General features: G+C 32.7%; 1 protein-coding gene across 3 annotated transcripts in view; it reads left to right on the top strand.

Annotated features, from left to right (window-relative positions):
• Window positions 1-18443, top strand: part of LOC117113793 (enhancer of filamentation 1-like) — a 43294-nt gene that overhangs the window by 14484 nt on the left and 10367 nt on the right. The window contains exons 1-2 of one of the 3 annotated variants that reach the window (XM_033257229.1): window positions 1557-1779; window positions 17767-17997. In XM_033257229.1, the coding sequence (XP_033113120.1) occupies window positions 1777-1779; window positions 17767-17997 (234 nt within the window). In that variant the 5' untranslated portion in view covers window positions 1557-1776. Of the gene's footprint in view, window positions 1-1556; window positions 1780-17342; window positions 17463-17766; window positions 17998-18443 lie in introns of those variants that run through there. The other 2 variants (XM_033257227.1, XM_033257228.1) reach the window with 2 other exon arrangements.

An 18443-nucleotide genomic window follows, 5' to 3' on the forward strand; every position in this document is an offset into this window, starting at 1 on the left:
TTTTACAGTATTTAGCCTAAACTTGCATTTCTTTAATCAAGAAAAAGCATTGAATCCAATCAATTTATTTTGTTGAAATAATAATAATGATAATAGACCTGTATATTTTGTACGTGTCTGCTTTATATGGTCCTTTATAACATCCAGTGTCTATATTATCATTATTCAAAGCCATTACAACATTCTGTCAATGTCTGTTTTAAATTGAGCCCTGAAGTATTTTTTTTATTAACAGACTTTAGCTCTCCTCAAGACAGCTAGTACTGTCTTTCAATCAGTGCCCTTAGCCAATCATAGTAAATACACACGTTATTACTTAATATATAGTCTTCGTATTTTATACGGCTGCACCAGTTTCACTGTTGGCGACCAGAGCGACATCGTATACGTAAAAAGTACAGCGGTAGGATTAACCATTCTTCTCTGAAGCGATCATTCCGTGGAGTATCGATGTCGCGTTAGCAATGAATCTTAACTAATTACCATCCATTAACATCTCAAATTCATGAACTTAATATCAGAGTGGATAATTGAGATGACAGTGAATGTTCTTCGTAGAAATTAATGTTATGTGAGTAAGGGTAAGACTATGATGACAATAGCTACAGTATTTATGGATGTGCTTCCGAACTGGAAGACATGGTTTGTTGTGGAGTGCAATAATGATGAGTTATTTTGTAATTGATACACAGATTAAAAAAAAAAAATAGGTTAAATTATTCATAACAATTCCCAGCTGTACACGACAAATCCACTTACATATGAACATGCTTGATAAATATTTAAAGCGATTGTGTGTCCTACTTCTTGTAGTTAAAGTTCTTATTATGACAATGTGTGATTATTTATTGACGTTGATCATAATTTTAGTACTTTAGTATGTTTTTATTGAAATGAATAAAACTAATTTTTTCACATAATAGATTATCTTTAATCTTGTCTGATATTGAAATCACAGATATATTTCTTAAAATATATAAATTTTCCACCATTTATTTTCTAAATTATTTTTGATTCATTCCTGTGAATGAATTGATTAATAGCATTAATATCAGTTATTAATTTAAGACAAAAAACCTATAAAACTATGGTTTAGGGTTTGAGGTTTTTAATAAATTTATACTTGTACAAATTTTGTGGGGATATTGTACAGTATGTTCAAATGTATTTACAAAACAATTTTAAAGAGAGACACTCAGACTAGGGTAATTACAAAAATAATTAATAAAATCAGCTTCATTTGATGTTATAAATCATTGAAATTGTCTCTGTGTAGATTTACAATCACCGAGTGTCCATAGAGATTTCAGGTTGACGTAATCAATGCAAACAGCTTAAGAACATTATTGATGCACCTAGTGATGCATTTGTGTTCTCAGACTCAGCTGCCCCATAACATAATGCTTCAATGGTAATTATTAACGGCGAACATGAATGAAGTCTGCATTGGCACAATGCAGAGTGTGAATTATAGGTGTAAAACAAAGGGTCCCGACTAATTCAATTTACGATACAGTGTGCTTCTTTTCAAAGGCCAGTCGTTCCCAGTCAGGAAGCTGGAGCAGTCACTGGATTGTTTATGTTGGTTAAGCAAAGAATTGCATGTGTCTGGAATTGCGTGTGTCTGCAGATATTATTTTGGTGGTATCTTAAGAAAATATCTCTGACTGGAACACTGCTACAGTATTTTGATAGATAAGCTTGAATTAGCTAGAGATTGATATTATATTATCATACAGAGATTGATATCATTGGTGAACTGGTGAACTCAGAAACATGGCAAGTTTTTGATTTGTATTAATTTTGCTATTCTTTAAAATTGATTTCAGATATTAAATAATGTATCTGTTAACCTGCTAACACTAGTATAATTGACTTGAGAGAATATTTATTTCTCTCATATTGTATCTTAGGCACACACAAATGTAGAATTTTATTTCCAAACCTCTGAAATTTAAATAGAGATTGGGCTTATAAATGAGGGAAGTACTGTAATGTGTATGGAAAAATTATGAATTAGTTTAGTTTATACACAACAAGAAACTAGTACACAAATTGAAATTACTGTAGCAATGACTACAATAGGCCAATTTAAGTACGTTACTTTTAGCTATCTAAATTTTTACTTAATGGATCTGTATGAACTTGGTGATTAAGATTGCTTGCTGCCTTTGAATTAATAATTCCTGGGTCCAACTCTGAAAAACATATGCTCAAGTTTCTGAAAAAAAAAAATCTTTCCTTGTTGTCATAAGTCTTAGCTTCTTAATTAGACTTACAGCCAGCCTCAAGCCTTGCTTTGAAGTGTAATGAAAACAATTACACATTGTTAGCCTAGATACAGTACATTTACTACTCTGGTGGTATTTCAAGTACAGGTGTAAATGCTACCTGAGTGAGACTTACCCCAAAGCTTCACATTTTAATAGTTAAACAAAGGAACCAAATTTCTGGAGCAAACAATCATTTACTATTCTCTTCAATCCACTTTTGGATTAAAATAGCAAAACTGGTTTAGAGTGCCAACTCTGTAAGTACGGTATAGTACAAGTGAAGTACTGTAAGTTCATTTCCCGTCCTGACATACCTTCATTTTTCTCGAACCATTGTATATTTTTGGCGTTGGAAGCCGTTTTTAGACTCTGGAATAACTTATTAAATAATGTTAATTTTCATATTCTTTTGTTTCATGTCAGATTATGCTACTAGCATAACAACTTGATCTAAAAAAATCTATTGCTAAAATGCATAAAATTTTACTAATGCCAATCTTGCAGATCCATTCTTTATAATTCTTACCTGTCATGTCATATGGATGACAGCTATGTTTTTATCATTAATTTTTTTGTATCTAATTTTTTCAAAAATTACCAATGCCAATCTTGCAGGTCCATACATTCTAAATAATTCTGATCTTTCATGTCATATGGCTGACAGTTGTGTTTTTATCATTTTGTTTATCTAATTTTTTTTTTCAAAAATGATGAGGTTGTGTTGAATCAATCAGTGCTGTGTCGATCAAATTTCAAAGTCAATTCTCATACAACATACAGCACATTTACCTACCTCTTGCTGAGTGTATCAATTTCATGTTTCAATCTCAAAGAAAATTGGCTAACAACAGTTGAAATTCAAATTTTAAATAGAATTAGGCTAGAGATAACAAATAAAGCTGTATCCAAGCATCTTATAAATCATTTTTTAGTCTTCTTGATGCAGCTGTTCTGGAGATGAATTAGCAGGGTAAACCTCAGTCGGAATTTAACTATGAAAAAAAAACTGCCTTGCACGGTTCATGCTTGAAACAATCAACCAATAGAGGCACTGATTACAGAAATGTATTAATGAATTAACTCTAAAAGGACTGAAATATGTTTAGATTATATACTTTATTTATATAAGAACACTGAGGTTGAAATTGCTTAAAAATTAAATTTAACAAAAAATGAGGCCAAGATATTTTTTTAATTGGAAAACCAACAAATATTATCTGTACCTTATTTGCATTAGGTCCAACTATGTACTTAATACCCTCTACAATACTGTACAGTAATATACTGCTGTAGTTAATAATTTTCTCTGTTTGAAAAGTGTGTAAAAGTAAGAACAAAATAAGACAACTGGGCAAAATTTCACTGGTACAATACAATTTAACAGGAAGCTATGATATAAAACAATAAATATGTTATCTCTGTATTAAATTAATTAACTAGCAGTTAAAAATCATTTTCATTATATTGTATGTATGATATGCCTGTATGTATATATAATCTCTTAAAAGCTTTTCCTTCATAACTATACCAGGTAAGGTATTATGCATATTTTCTGCTAGGATACAAAATATAGGTTTGGGAATAGTTGGTATTATACATGCCCCAAGGCAGAGAGGTCTTCATTCAAGGTTCATTTAAAGTTCATTTATCTTAGGTCAACAACAATATTGAAAAGTAGAAAGTGGTTATTAAGTATCTTTATAATAAAATTTACTTCATGAATATAGTAGACTCACGTCTAATAGTATCTAAACATCATTCCGGTTGAAAGTGGTAGGAAAATACTAGAATTAAAATTTTATCAAAGTTAAGAATTCTGTTAAATCGTAAAATCTAGAAGTGTTTCATTGACCTTGAGGTTAATTGAGAATGAACTAAATTAAAGCTGCAACGTGATGAACTCTCTGCATATGCAATACACCACCCCTTTAAATTACCAGTGACTCAAATGCCAACCAGAACACGGTGCTACTCCGGCTGTCAGGTGTATAAATCAAAATAAAAATGACAGTCGTAATTTCTTCGGCTCTTTAACTGTCCGTTTTCTACCTTTAGCAGCAAGTGATCCACTATTCTTTGGAGATGATTATGGGATGATTCAGACAGAATGACGACAGGGAATTGCTGCTTCTCCCCGGAGGAAGCAAGCATGCCGGATTTGCCGGCCAAAAAAGGAACTTGTACCATTTAGAAAAAATTAGATGCTAATTGAAAAAGATGTGACTTACTGATGGAAACATTAGCACTGACCATTTGACATTAAAATGATTGATATGTTTTGGGTCTTAAAGATTTGCTGAACTTTAACCTTAACTGAAGTAATCCTTGACAAAAGTAACACACTGATAATATATATCATTTCCGATTTAATCCTTTTTATTAGAAGAGCAGTATGATTTTTTTTGCTAATGAAGTCCATATTTTACTGTCTATCTATAAGCATTTAAAGATAGGCCTACAAACTATCTTCCAAAAAAGTGGAAAGACCACACAAACTTCTTTCCCATTTTCATTTGTATATTGTATATCTTTATTGTATGGTTTACCATTATTGAATAAATGTCATAAATGATCAAGTTTTTAAATGTTAAGTTAATTTTCTCTTCGTTGAATATGCAATTAAGTGATGAGCAAAAGATGAAGTTCACAAGGAAGATGCAGATTGTAACAATTAAAGCATGAAATTGCCTAATCCAATAAGAAGTTAAATCTTTTAATTCATTACAAGGGCCCAGATGATAATTTACTTACCCATCCACTCATGCAAAACACTAGTATGTGATTATTAACTTGGTTTAACACTAGATACTTTAATTTTGTACAAATGAGCTTAGTACAAAGAAATTTGAGACCCCTAACAAGAATGCTTGCAAAACTCAACATTAAATCAAAGAAATCTACGGCCAGCGATTCAAGCCTAAAAAAAACTGTTGAGTCCTACTGTTTAATTTCAATGGCTTATTGTGTTGATTATAGAGGGCGCTTGTCAGTTTTTATGTCTCTACAGCACAAACATTGAGAAAATGTTTTTTGGTAACTGTATACCATTATCAAATTTTGTACCCTTCAATAAATTCACCAATTAGAGGATATTAAGTAGGAAAATTATCTTATTAGAGAAATGATTAGATAGTGAATAATTAATTGCACAGATAAGATAAGAGGTTTTTAAATTAAGATATATCCTTCTTTAATTACTAACTGTCAATTAAATAATATTTGCAGGAAAATCTGTTTAAATATTGACACTTGGGGAGTTGATGATACAGTACCCATTTTATTAATTCATGCTACACTTAATTTGTGTAGAAACAGAGTCGTTCATTATAGATAATATACCATAATTGTGTAAGCATTCACATGTAGTCAATAGGTTAGAATATGTCTGAGTTTGTGAATGATAAACTAGATAAACACTTGATATATAAATAGTAAAATACAAATCACAGTTGATTTGTTTGCCATTTATTTTTATCATGAATTTTTAATGTACATTTGCATCACATTGTTCTGAAGAAGTTGAAACATCAAGCCATTATATTAAGTATTAATAAATAGATAATTAATAAATACTGTCACTTGTACTATGCCCATAAAAACAATTGTTTGTCACTGGCGTGCTTAAGCTGTCGAATAGATTAGTTGGAAAAAGGTGTATTTCATCAGAAGAGTTTTCAATTTTTACAGCATCAGAAACAAGTACAGTATGACCTTTAGTTGTCACTAGTTCAAAAAAATTAAATAAAATGATTTTTTTATTTAGTAGGTCTATGGTAAAATGATTAAACTTTTATTGTACTGATAACTTCAGAAAGTTTCACAGAGTTGGGCCCATTACTCTGCATCGTGAGAAACGGAGAATGCTCAACAGGTTTTTCAGGAATGTTTATTTTAAAATGCATGGTGAAACATTGGAAAAGAAACAAACTATCTAGCGACTGTCTCCATTGTCGTCTTAAATATCCTACCAGCTGCTTGCACCTTTAGATGGACTTGAAAGAAATTTACACTGTAATATTTACTGTAGACACAGACATTCTTTCCCTACCAAGAAAACATTTTTCTTGGCTATTGATCAAAACTTAACATTTTTTTTTCTGGCTTTTGGTAATGAGGTTTGTGTAAGTTCATGTGAATTTCCTAAAAACAAATAAAGTAATTATATACAAAGTATGGATTTTACATTATAAATTGTTTGTCACAAAAACAAAATTACATTAGAAATTATGCCTGTCACAGAAAAAAAAGCAATTACATATGTGAAAGGTACAGTACTGGCCCCAAATATTGAGATTTTTCAAGAAATGTTAGGCCTAGTAACCTGCATCGATATCCTATTTAAGTATGCACGAGAGTCTTTACGAAGGACCATATAATTTCCAAGGCCCAAAATTCACAGTAAGTAGGCTTACGGTATATAGACACTACACTTTGAGCAGTCGTATTGCCTTTCCTTGACATTTATTTATCAAGTTAACAGTGGGCGCTGGTTTGTACAATCGTAACATTACATTTTCTTGTACTTTCACAATGATTGCACTGTAAGTTATACCCACTATACTGTACACATACTCCTACTGGTTCTCAGCCGCAGAATCTGTCTATAAGAACCAAATACAATCCAATATGTAAATTTCCAAATAATGTTTCTTTGTAGTGTTTTTCCTCACTACTGCACGTCAGTTGTGGTTTTAGCCTTCGTCAGTTTTATGCCATCGAATGTTTTGGTACGTGTGTTGGCAGAACCAGCAACTATGTAATAATGCACCGACTGACGTTAGCAAATAGTTGTTGAAAGGAAAATAGAAAGAGATAAACATTCAAACAACTTTAGTAAATGAGACATGCCAGAGTTATGGTATGTTGATAATTAAGCCCTGTGTTGAAATACTACTCTACTGTGGGGTGGTGTACTCCATTAAATATTGAGATGAAGCTAACTACAGTTTGATATCGACGATGGTTCGAGCCACTCTTTGGCCACGTTTCGGTTGGTAGGACAAAGTCTTCTCGAACAAGGACTTCAAATGGTGGTCCAGTGTACACATTTGGCTTGTGTGAACTTTATACAACCCATTGCATTTTTTGGAAGAGTAGCAGGTTACCTAAGTGCTATTGTTCATTTCAGCCCCTGTCATTGTGGAATGATGTGAACCTGTACTGTAGGTACAAGTTCTACTGTATAAGCCCCTCTTTACGGTGGCTAGGTAGTCACAGACCACACTCATTTCGCACAGTGACGTTGTGAGTTATGGGTTCTCCTACCTTTTACCTTTACATCCTTTCCGATTATCATATCTATTTAATTATTTTTTTAGAATGCTAAGCATTATTAGGTAAGACTAAATACCATAGCAAACTTTTATTTTGACAGATCATCAGAGAAAGTTGAAAAATAAATGACAATTTTGTTTTCTAATTTTGAAAAATGGATTTGCCAGACACATTTGGTAGAAGAGAGAAATAAATTAAATTTTATTGACAAATTACAAATGTGTGTTAAACTACAGTAAAAAACAATAGAGAAGGGTTCCTTCTTACATTAGGTCCTTATTTGAGGGCCTATCGCATGTTAGAAATCTAGTGTAATGTCAGGGATGTAGTTATGGTGGGTGGAGGTAGGCAGGCCGGACACCCAGCCTAGAAGTTTTCATCCCAGTCTAAAGCTTGCCTATACTTATTATTAAAAGTTAACGAATATTATCACCCACCCACCCTTAAAATGACTACAACCCAAACTGGGCGGTAAAGGGGGCGTAACCACCCTTTTTTTCCACCTTTTCCCCTAGTTTTTAAATATTTTAATATCTGTATTTCATTAACTGCTTGCAAGTGTTTCATCAAGTATGCATTTTGTGTCTTCTTAATTTCAACTACTTGTAGCAACTAATAGATTTATGTCAACAACCTTTTTTAATTGTTGTACAGCATAATTGTAGTATTCCTAAACTTATCTTCTGTGGTACTGTAGGACTACAATGCTGTCGGTCTGAATTTGATATAATAATGGTGAGAATACCTTCCTCACAGCAGTATTCAATACTATAATATATCCCTGGTTGTAAAATTAAAAGCATTAAGATCCCATTCAGTATGCATAAATATGCATTTCTATCAAAATAGTCTAGCACACCTAGGAGTCACATATTAAGTTTCTATTGATTTGCCCTAGTCTTCCGAGGATGCTTTGGAATTCATTGACATCATCAAAGGTGAAGCGTACCCAGGAGGATTCGCCATCCAGGAGAGAATTTCTAAAGCTGAAATAATTGAAGAAATAAGTGTTTTTAACATCACTGGAATTCTTTGTGTTTCTACCGATGCTTGAATTATGCCTAAAATCAAATGATTTGAGGGTGATTTAAGTGTTCCATTTTGGATATGAAATTTTTCTGAAAGTTCCTCATTGTCAGATCCCTCGGAGGTATATGATACAAGGAAGTTCAAAGGATCTCTAGTTTTGCTATCAATTGACAGCATTATATAAATTTGTTCTCCTTTAATTAACAGAGTCAAATGTCTACACAGTAAAGTATGTCCTTAAGCGAGTCTAGTTATTGTAGATTATGTAAACCATACATTAAGGTAGTTGATTTATGTCGCATTTACTGATATTTGCAGGCTTCTTCATCATGACAGTAGCGTTTTCTTCAAATATCCCCTAAATATGTTTTTCTGTTGTCAGGACTAGGCAACTTCAAAAAGGAATATTAATATTTTTGCTTGGTTAATTTATTTAATTTATATTATTGATGTTAAATATATCTCAATCTCTGAACCTCTTTCCATTACAGAACAATATTTGGGGAACAAAATTCAATAGGACTATAATTATAATTATATAATTATTATTATTATTATTATTATTATTATTATTATTATTATTATATTATATTAAAATTATGATAGGTTTGGAAATAAATAACACAATTTAGCATCTATGTTTTGATAAGTTCATATATCAGCAAAAAATAATGTAAGGACTTGGGACTATCTCACTTAAAAATCTCACTTAAGCATTCTATTGCAAAAAATGTGTAAATACCGTTATTCAAATAAATGACGCACTTTGAATAAACGCCCCCTTCGAATAAGTGCCCCCTCTAGAGTCTCATTTGGAATAAATGCCCCAAAGACATTTATTTTCTCGTCAAATAAACACCCCCCACCCCAATAAAATGAATGTAAACAAATCTAATGGAAGCAACAGCATTATTAACAGTCTATTAATGTTTCTTCTGAAGTAGAATTACTTCTTTTTTTTTATCGCACACACAGTCAATAACACATATGATGGTATAATTACTGTATGTGTTGTGCTTCCACATAATACCATAAAATTAAGGGGCATTTATTTGAGTATTTTATACCCAAAAATAATGTCTCCCTCGAATAACTCCCCCTTCAAAAACTTTCTCAACAATAACCATTCAAATAAATGGTAAATATAGCATAAAAAAAACAGCACGTCCATCTGATGATATGCAATGAAGAAGAAGAAGAGCTGTAGGTCTCGAAACCGGTTTCATCTGTCAAGTCCTTAGCAGTGACAGGTGTTAAATTTGATTGATCCTCTTTGGTTTTTATGATTCATTTTCCAAGTGGTCTGTTAAAGCACTTGCTTCAAGATAGCCAGGTGGTACTATATTTTTGTTACAACTATTTGCAATAAACCTACATTTTCTAAATAGTCCAGATAATTTCATTTCAATTGTTACTTCTGTCAGGAACGTAGGTGGAAAAAAAAGAGTGATTTTACAAGTTTTTTTTCCATATTGATTCAGCGCAATTTCCACATAACACCTGTCTACTTTTCTTACTGTCAAGTTAAAACAATTTGTTTTTTACGTCAATTTTGGCAGATAAAAACAAGATATGGCATATCACTATTATTTTTTTTCATTTTTTTTTTTTAACTGAGCAATTTTTACCTGCAACATTGATCTGGAGCCAACTCACTGGCCACAGTGGATTTTAATTAACTAATTTTAAAGACTATTATCTACTAGCGTAAAATTTATATCCATATTTAATCGTATACCCAGTCTATCTGTTTCTATTTTTTTTCACTTGGAGGGAAAATGATGGAAAACATTTAAGTTAAGGAAACAAGGACAATTTTTTTATAGATCTCATTCCAGATTACAAACTACCAAGATCAAGTTGAGGTGGTGATTTACATTGACAAATGACCACAGCAGCAAATCATGGTGGGGGTAAAATAACAACATCATTATAGTGGTTCTATTTTTATTCCTCAATGACTTTAAACTTCATACTTGATAATGTTGACATGTTTTTGGCCACCTACCAGGGAAAAGGGAAGATTAACATTTAGTAGAATTAATGAAATCTGGTTGTAAAACCAGTTACTGTATTTGCATTTTTCTAAAAATACAGATCTTTTCTTAAAAAACTACAAAACAGGAATAAAATAACAAGAATAGTTATTATAGTTATACTAACTTCTTTTGAAGTAAAACTGGTGTGTTAATACCGTATTGATTGCAATAACATCTATAGCTTGACCACGGTCTCGACAATTTCACAACAATTCTAAGCCTAGTTGGTTAATAATATTAACCAAGGCATCTTTAAAATTACCTTTTTTGAGTTGTTTTTTACTTTATAATTGTCAAACTGAATCCAAATAAAATATTACAGAATAAATTTCTATTACTACCGTTCATTGTAAACTTCATATAAATATTCGTGTCATTCTATGGTAGTTCGTTCGATGTGTCTAAATATACGGCGAACGCCAGTGCGATACATGATTCTGAGAATGCAGCTAATAGCCTTATCTTTAGCCACTGCAATTCACGCATTCTAGCAAAAACACAGTGTGGTAGGTAGCTCGGTAAAGCTGCCGAAAATCTCTTAATGTTTATAGGTAGGCTTAGGCTGGGTGAAATAAATTCCGAGAGTCTGTTATTTCGCTTTTACGGAATGCTCTACCAAGTGGAGATGAAACAATTAAATTGTTAAACATATTAAATGCCTTTTATTTATCGATAGTTGGGATGGCCTACCAAAGGAGTCATAAGCCCAGGAAGGCCCTCGCCATAGCATTCGGCCTAGCCTATGCCTAATCCCGGTGCCTAATGTAATTCCTGTTTTGTCGTCTTTGTTTTATTGAACCACCATCATGAGATCAAAAGAAATCACTTAAATATTCAACCATCAGTGTATAAGTACTATAACTATCGGTGTAACTCTGGTGTAGACATATGATAAAATTTGATGCAACCTTGTCTGGATTTCTCATTAACTTGCATCGGATAGTAGTGATCGTCGGAACATAGCTAAAATCGGCTTACAGTAGGGCTGCCTTAATACAGCCGATTCAAAACCACTGTTCCCTTCGTGGTTAATATTTTAAGTTGGCTCAGGGTCGCACTCCGAAACTTTCATACTTCTCCTTTGCATCAGATTTTTGCATGAAATTTTACAGTATAAAAATGTCAAAATTGGCCGCTATCATAGCAACCTTGGCGACCCAGGTTCAGTTTTCGTTCAGATGTGAAGATGAGTTGACCCAGGTACCGCATTGCAGGACCTTAGCCGACTTTAAAAAAGGTGGCCTTGAGCTGATGTTACTACTGTATTAAGTGTGGTTGGGCTCTATCTGTCTCCAGTATTTTTTATTGTTACTTCCTTCAGTTTTAGTAAGTAAAGAGTGACAAGTGCTGTAATGTCATATTGAGCGGTTATAATGACAGTAATGCAATGACAAAAATGTGTGTCTTCTCCAAGCAGCGACACATGACTGATGTCAACCATCTGACTTGTTCACCTGTCTGCGCAAAAAATGCGTTGGCATAATGTTTAGAGATGACTAACTGATTGATGTCAAATGCCACTCAAATGTTTATTCAAGTTTCGAAATGTACTCCTACATTTTTTATTAAACATTTTGATGTTTCCATGATTGGATCAGGATTTGTTTCTAGATTTATATCTACCTTCAAATTAACATTTTATCCTTTCAATAGCAAGTTCAAAGGAACTTCCATTTCGTACTTTCAGTTTTATATGCGAGTATATTTTCAGAAAGTACTGTCGTTATTTGTGACTTCATCTTTCTGCTCTCCTAGAAACTATTTGATAAAACAAGATAAAGCAATTTAGATGTTTCGAAAGTCTATCTTATTAAAAATCTTATATTTCTGTCTTCTGGATGCTAGATAGGAATAGAAACTTACCTTTTCCAAAATACATGAATATGGACTAAAAATGCAGCTCTTCATTTTTAAGTTAATTTTACCAGTTTAAGAAGATTTCGTTACTTATTTTAATTGTTATTTTGGTTGTTTTTGTGATAGTGAATTTTTGATTGCGGATAATTGCCCTCGATGGCTCTTGTAGTCATTAAATAATTGAACCTATTGAATTTTGAAACTTGAAAAATTAAGAATTCTTTGACCGAAACTGGCTGCAATGCAGCGATCAATGCTGGCAGAATTTTTCTTGCAATCTGATCTGGCGGATGTAGATTGTGTGTGTCACTGATCTTTACTTATCTCGTTGATCTGTGCCAAGGTAGTGCACTTTTTTAGTTAGTCTTAATTCCGATAGTGTGTATGTGTAACACTTCATCAATAAAGACCAACTTAAAAGTTGGTCTTTTGGTAGTGTGTAAAGCCCTATCCAGTTTATCAAATTATTTTTTGACAAAAAAAACTATCGTAGGCCTATATATGGCCATGATGTGATGTCATCGTGACCATATTTGGACATGTCACAAATAAAATCTGATAGTCTGGACAGGTGTTTACAGATATTATTGGCCTAGGTGGCATTCGTGGCTTTTTAATGTACCGTATGCCACATTAGTATTATCGTATTAATATTTATATCAATCAAGATAGCTTCACACAGCATTGTCCTTTAAAGCCAGGCACACTGCATTGTACGATGATCATACAGTACACTGTGAGCACTATACGACGCGACACCATTTTCTGATTGTCGGTAGGAGTCTGAAGAGATCACCATTAAAAATGATCCGTTGCACGCGTCGTCGCATTGCATTCTTCATAGAATTGCGTCGGCCGGATGGAATCATAGATAAAGATTAATCGTAGGTGATAAATTGCCAATGGACCATTCTAAAGCGTTAACAATTAACAACTGACCAATCAGAACAAGACCAGGAATACGTGTGTGTCCAATATGCACGTGTTGTTCCACAAACGTGTGTGTGTGTGTGAGTGAGTGTGTTTTTACGCTGCCATTTTGTGGGACCTTAGCAGAAATAGGGAGCTTTCGATTTGCACGACGACGGTAGGACGTAGAACATAATGACGTCATTGAAAGTCACCTGCACATGCGAGAACGTTAAGTTCTCTTCGTTGCTTGGATTCTATGATGCATTTTGGCTAAATCTACGTATGCAGAGAGCATAGGACGCTCGGTAAGAAGGTCACGCATGAGCGATTTTGTTCTAGCTTCGCGTCGTCTCACAGGTAGAAAGCTCCCTAATATCAAAGTGGTGGGCTTAACAGAAAGGTCTGTTATTGGTACTTTTGATTGGATGGGTTTAATACTAGACCTACAGGATGTGATGTAAGCCTCATGTTTCTCCTAAACTTCAAGTTAAGTCCTATTTGTAGTTCAAGTGCAGCATTCATTGGGTGAATCGTTCAAAACTGAGAGCCACCTTAAATAAAATCAAATTAAAATCTGGTACATAGCATGTTGAATTGTCATTTTAAGTTATTTTAAATTTTATTATTCCATTTGTTAGCTGATATACAATAGATTGCTGTTTGTATTACCTGTACTTAAGAATACCTTTGCACAATGTTTATAATAGGCAAGTTGTAATAAATTTCCTTAGTAATGCTCACATACATCAATTAGCAAAAATTTGCTTTAATATTGTTCCACTTTGCCTTGTCTGCTTCGCTGATTTTCCTATAAACAAACAATTCTCCATTTTATTTGTTTCTTGCATAATCACGTCAAATTGTTGTTTGTATCAATATATTGGGTTTTTTTTTTACCTTTTTTAAGCACTTGCAAATTTTTATTAAAAGTTATTTATTTATATCTATTTAACCTGTTCTTTTCAATTTTATAGTGATGTTGATACAGGTACAACATAACATTTTTAATTTCACTTCGAGTATCTACTACTGTAGATATTATAATTTTACATTTCTAATTTTGTTTGCTACTCTACAAAAGTCAGATAAAAAAAATGAATTAAACATATAACTGTTTTGTACCACCAGGTCAACCACCTTTTTTACCCAAACCACAAATTCATCTATTAATATCATATTTGAGTATGATACATTTCCTGATAAAAATTTATGAAATAAGTTTATTTTTGGATCAAAATTAGTTTGTCTAGTACAATTACAGTCACAGTATGATGTTCTCCAACCCCAGCTGCATGTCCTGTTTCGCGAATGGACCAACCTTCAGATTATTATGATAGCAATTTTCAAAATATACAAACATGAGCATCAGAGGGTATTGTTAACTTGTGATGTCATAGCTAGCATGAGGTCACGTTGATGTTTTTGTCACTATAACATTAGGAATGTCACCTAGACATGCGTTGGTCTATTTTGCAGTTCTTGTGGAAGTTAAGATAAAATTTTCAAGGACCCTTCTTCTCTTGTCTATTTTTTCGGTGAAGGTAGCCTGCTTTTGTTTTTTTTTTTTTTTTGATTTTTCTAAAAAAATCGGGGTTACCCCGATGTACACTGGTTCATTCAGCCCTCTGTTGTTTTATGGGTATGCCACGTAGTATGCAGTAGTGATTAAGTTTGCTGATTGGCATATACTTGGCGCTTGTGCCTAAAGAAATGTAAAAATATAAATTAATTTATACTGAATGTATGCCGTGACAAGAAACATGCAATACCGTCAAAACATTGTATTTAATGGTCGCAAATTTGTTAACAATGAAGATTCAGAGATACTGTAATATTGAGCAATAATGATTGGATAGTCTTCCTGTCTGTCTGCATGTATGTTTATAGATCCATTGCATGATAAGTCTCTCCTTGATGTATCCATTCATCCTTGCTGTTACCAGGAGTTTTTATAGTACTCTGCTAATACCGTTTTAGTGTATTTTAGATTCAAAGATTATTGTATACACTATAGAGTTATAGCAGTGTATTTAGTGTAATTTAAGATTCAAACACTCAAGAATTTCTGTTATACATAATTTCTTATTATAATTTCTATATCAATCCTTAATCTCTTTATAGTCAATTTAGGCCACTTTCACTTTAATTTTAATTAAAATTAAAATATGATTTACTTGAACAAGAGCGGTATGTAATAGCAACAAATGATAATGCAGCGTTTTACATTACACAGCCGAAGAAAACTATTATCAGGCATGCAACATTCAAAGTTAGTTAGCTATCTGCTTGATTCTGTTCTAGTACTAAACAGTAAAACAATGATCAAGTGAAATGAGCAGGCACTGGCGTTAAAATGACACATATTCGTCATAGAGGCCATTGAGTTCAGACAATTTAATGGGGAAGTTGGAGGAGGGAATGCTTTAGTAGTAGATAAATATTATAGTCATGCTCAGACCTTCCAAGTGTTGCACATTCAGCCAGATCAAAGTCGCGCAAACATTTGTTTTCCTACGATCCTCATCGAATTTGTAAAATATAGTTGAAAGTATTGCATTTCTTTACTACAAAGGCTTGTGCATACAGTACCACAAAACAGTAATATAAAAAAATAAATGTACTAAATTAAGCAAAGATTACAGTACCTACATGTATTAAAGAGAGTAATTTTGTCCATTACTTTCATATCTCCCACACCTGTTCAGTGTTTGTATCATTTACTGCCATCTAGGCATGCTATTTCCTTTAAGATTAAAGACAATGAAAATTGGTATTTATAAATAGATAAATAAAAATTGGTAATCTTTTAACAACTATTAATCTGGTTAGTCAGGATACTCTTACACTCCTTAAAAACTAGAGGTGATTGTATTCCAATGTGAAATGACTTAGGTAGGACTTTCATAAAGCTGCTGTTGTTAGAAAAAAAACTTGAATTGTTTGGCTAAGAAAGAAGTTAACCAAGTTTTTTCAAGTCTTGGAAGTCAACTTTGTGCTAAATTATGATATAAATTTTCAATAAATTTTATTGCAATCAAGAAAACTGATTGGATGAATGAGGAAACATAAGAATATTTATGACTGGTGGGGTTATGGTCTTTTCAAAGAATTTTCAAAAGCTTTGGCACCTGTACACCACATGTTTTCCTTGTACATTTGATATTATCTCATCATGGATGGATTCATAAGCATCCGGTAATAAATAATATTTTCTCATAATAAGATATTTCATACGTAAAATCATCCGTTAGTAAGCTGTTATATTGTTAGTACAGTGCAGTATCCTGGTTTGATGTTTGTTTTGACGTTTGTTTTGCCAGCTTAAAATTTCAATTCAATTTTGAATCGATCTTATATAATGCATAGTACTCAAATGTCATCTAAAAAGTTCGGTGTTCGTACTTTCAAATGCATTTAGCCTTTGGTCAATAGTGACCGCAAAGATGATCCTTCAGTGACCTACAGTTAATCAGAAGATTTATTTAAACTGTAACTAATTATACAGAGGTTAATTAGCCACACATGAAAAGAAAACATTGCCCAGTAAATTAACTGATCAGCAGTACAACTCTGTTAGTGTTTAAAATTTGCCCATCAACTCTTAATGTTGTTGTTGTCGTATGAATATTAAAATATGATGTTATTGATTGCATGCTTCACAGTTCATTAATTTTACCTTGGCATTATGCTTTGATAACCTTTTTAAAGGTCCTTATTTCCAAGTACCAGTAATGAATATTTACAAGCTAGTTTCATTCACCCAATAAGGTATTGTTTACAAGTTGTGAACGTGAATATTCATAGCTCTCAAAATTCCACGGCCCAATGAAGTCATTGTCTGGAGTGATTTTCCTGAGAGGATATCCTGTACACCGGAAGTGGGTGTTTGGCATTTGTAGACAAACTGTCGCCTAGTACTCTATGTAGGTGGATACCAATAATAAATATGACAGTATAAGTTGAAGGTGTCTTAAGATCTACAGGCATTTCTTATTCTGAACGGTACAAGTCATGTGTCTAGCTTTGCACTAGGAATAATAACAGCATAATGGTGGTAGACATGTGTAATAATACCAAGGTAGATTGCAGTTGTTTTTTTTAAATATAATAATGTTTTTATTTTGTTTTTGAGATATATTTAATTCTCTGTATTTCAATTTTTTTTTTTTTTTGTTCTTTTTAATCCCTGATTTCATTTGTTTTTTTACTTGTTTAGTGGTTTTGCAACGTTTATTAAAAATAATTTGTAGATTTCCAACATTGCTATTTTATTGAAAAAATTTTTTATCGACTACTAAGTAAAATCTACACGGTACTCCCATATTAATAAAATTACAACTTCACAAAGCAAAATTCACAACTCAATTTTTTTTTTCTTTCAGCATGCTTTGGCCAAAGCCCTCTACGATAACAAATCGGAGGCACCGGATGAATTGGCCTTCAAGAAAGGTGATAGAATAATTGTGATCGAACAAAACACCGGTGGTCTTGAAGGATGGTGGCTATGTTCACTGAATGGACGTCAAGGTATCGCTCCTGGCAACAGACTGCAGATCATACCTGGAGTATATGATAATGGTGCAGGGGGACGATTCACAGGGAGTCCACATAAGGTGAGAAAACTTGTACTTTCGTTATGGGAAGGGGGTAGGGGATGTGTAAAGGACTACTTTTGCTGTGCTATCTTGTATGGTTAGAATGAAGAAGTTAAGTATAAATTGCATTGGTCAATATACCATACTATAATTAGGACTGGAAATCTGCCTAAACATGCATTTTGAAAAAAATAAATGCCTACATTCATGAAATTGTGCATAGAATTATGTCTTTATATTATATACCTATAAACTGTGGTTAGGTTGAATGATTTTCAACATACTTTTTGAAAGTTCTCATAAAAACAATAATACAATACACTATAGTATAAATCCACCTACAATATCATTTAGTTTTTTGTTTTTTTATTGGTTTGGCTGAATTCAGATTTCCTTTTTTATGTTATTTTTTTCTGTCCATTTTAATATCTTAATTTTGTATAGGCCTAACAGACTTACAGTTT

The sequence above is a fragment of the Anneissia japonica genome, unplaced genomic scaffold, assembly GCF_011630105.1.
Source record: "Anneissia japonica isolate Jap-2015-1 unplaced genomic scaffold, ASM1163010v1 scaffold287949_len505691_cov196, whole genome shotgun sequence".
Lineage (NCBI taxonomy): Eukaryota > Metazoa > Echinodermata > Crinoidea > Comatulida > Comatulidae > Anneissia > Anneissia japonica.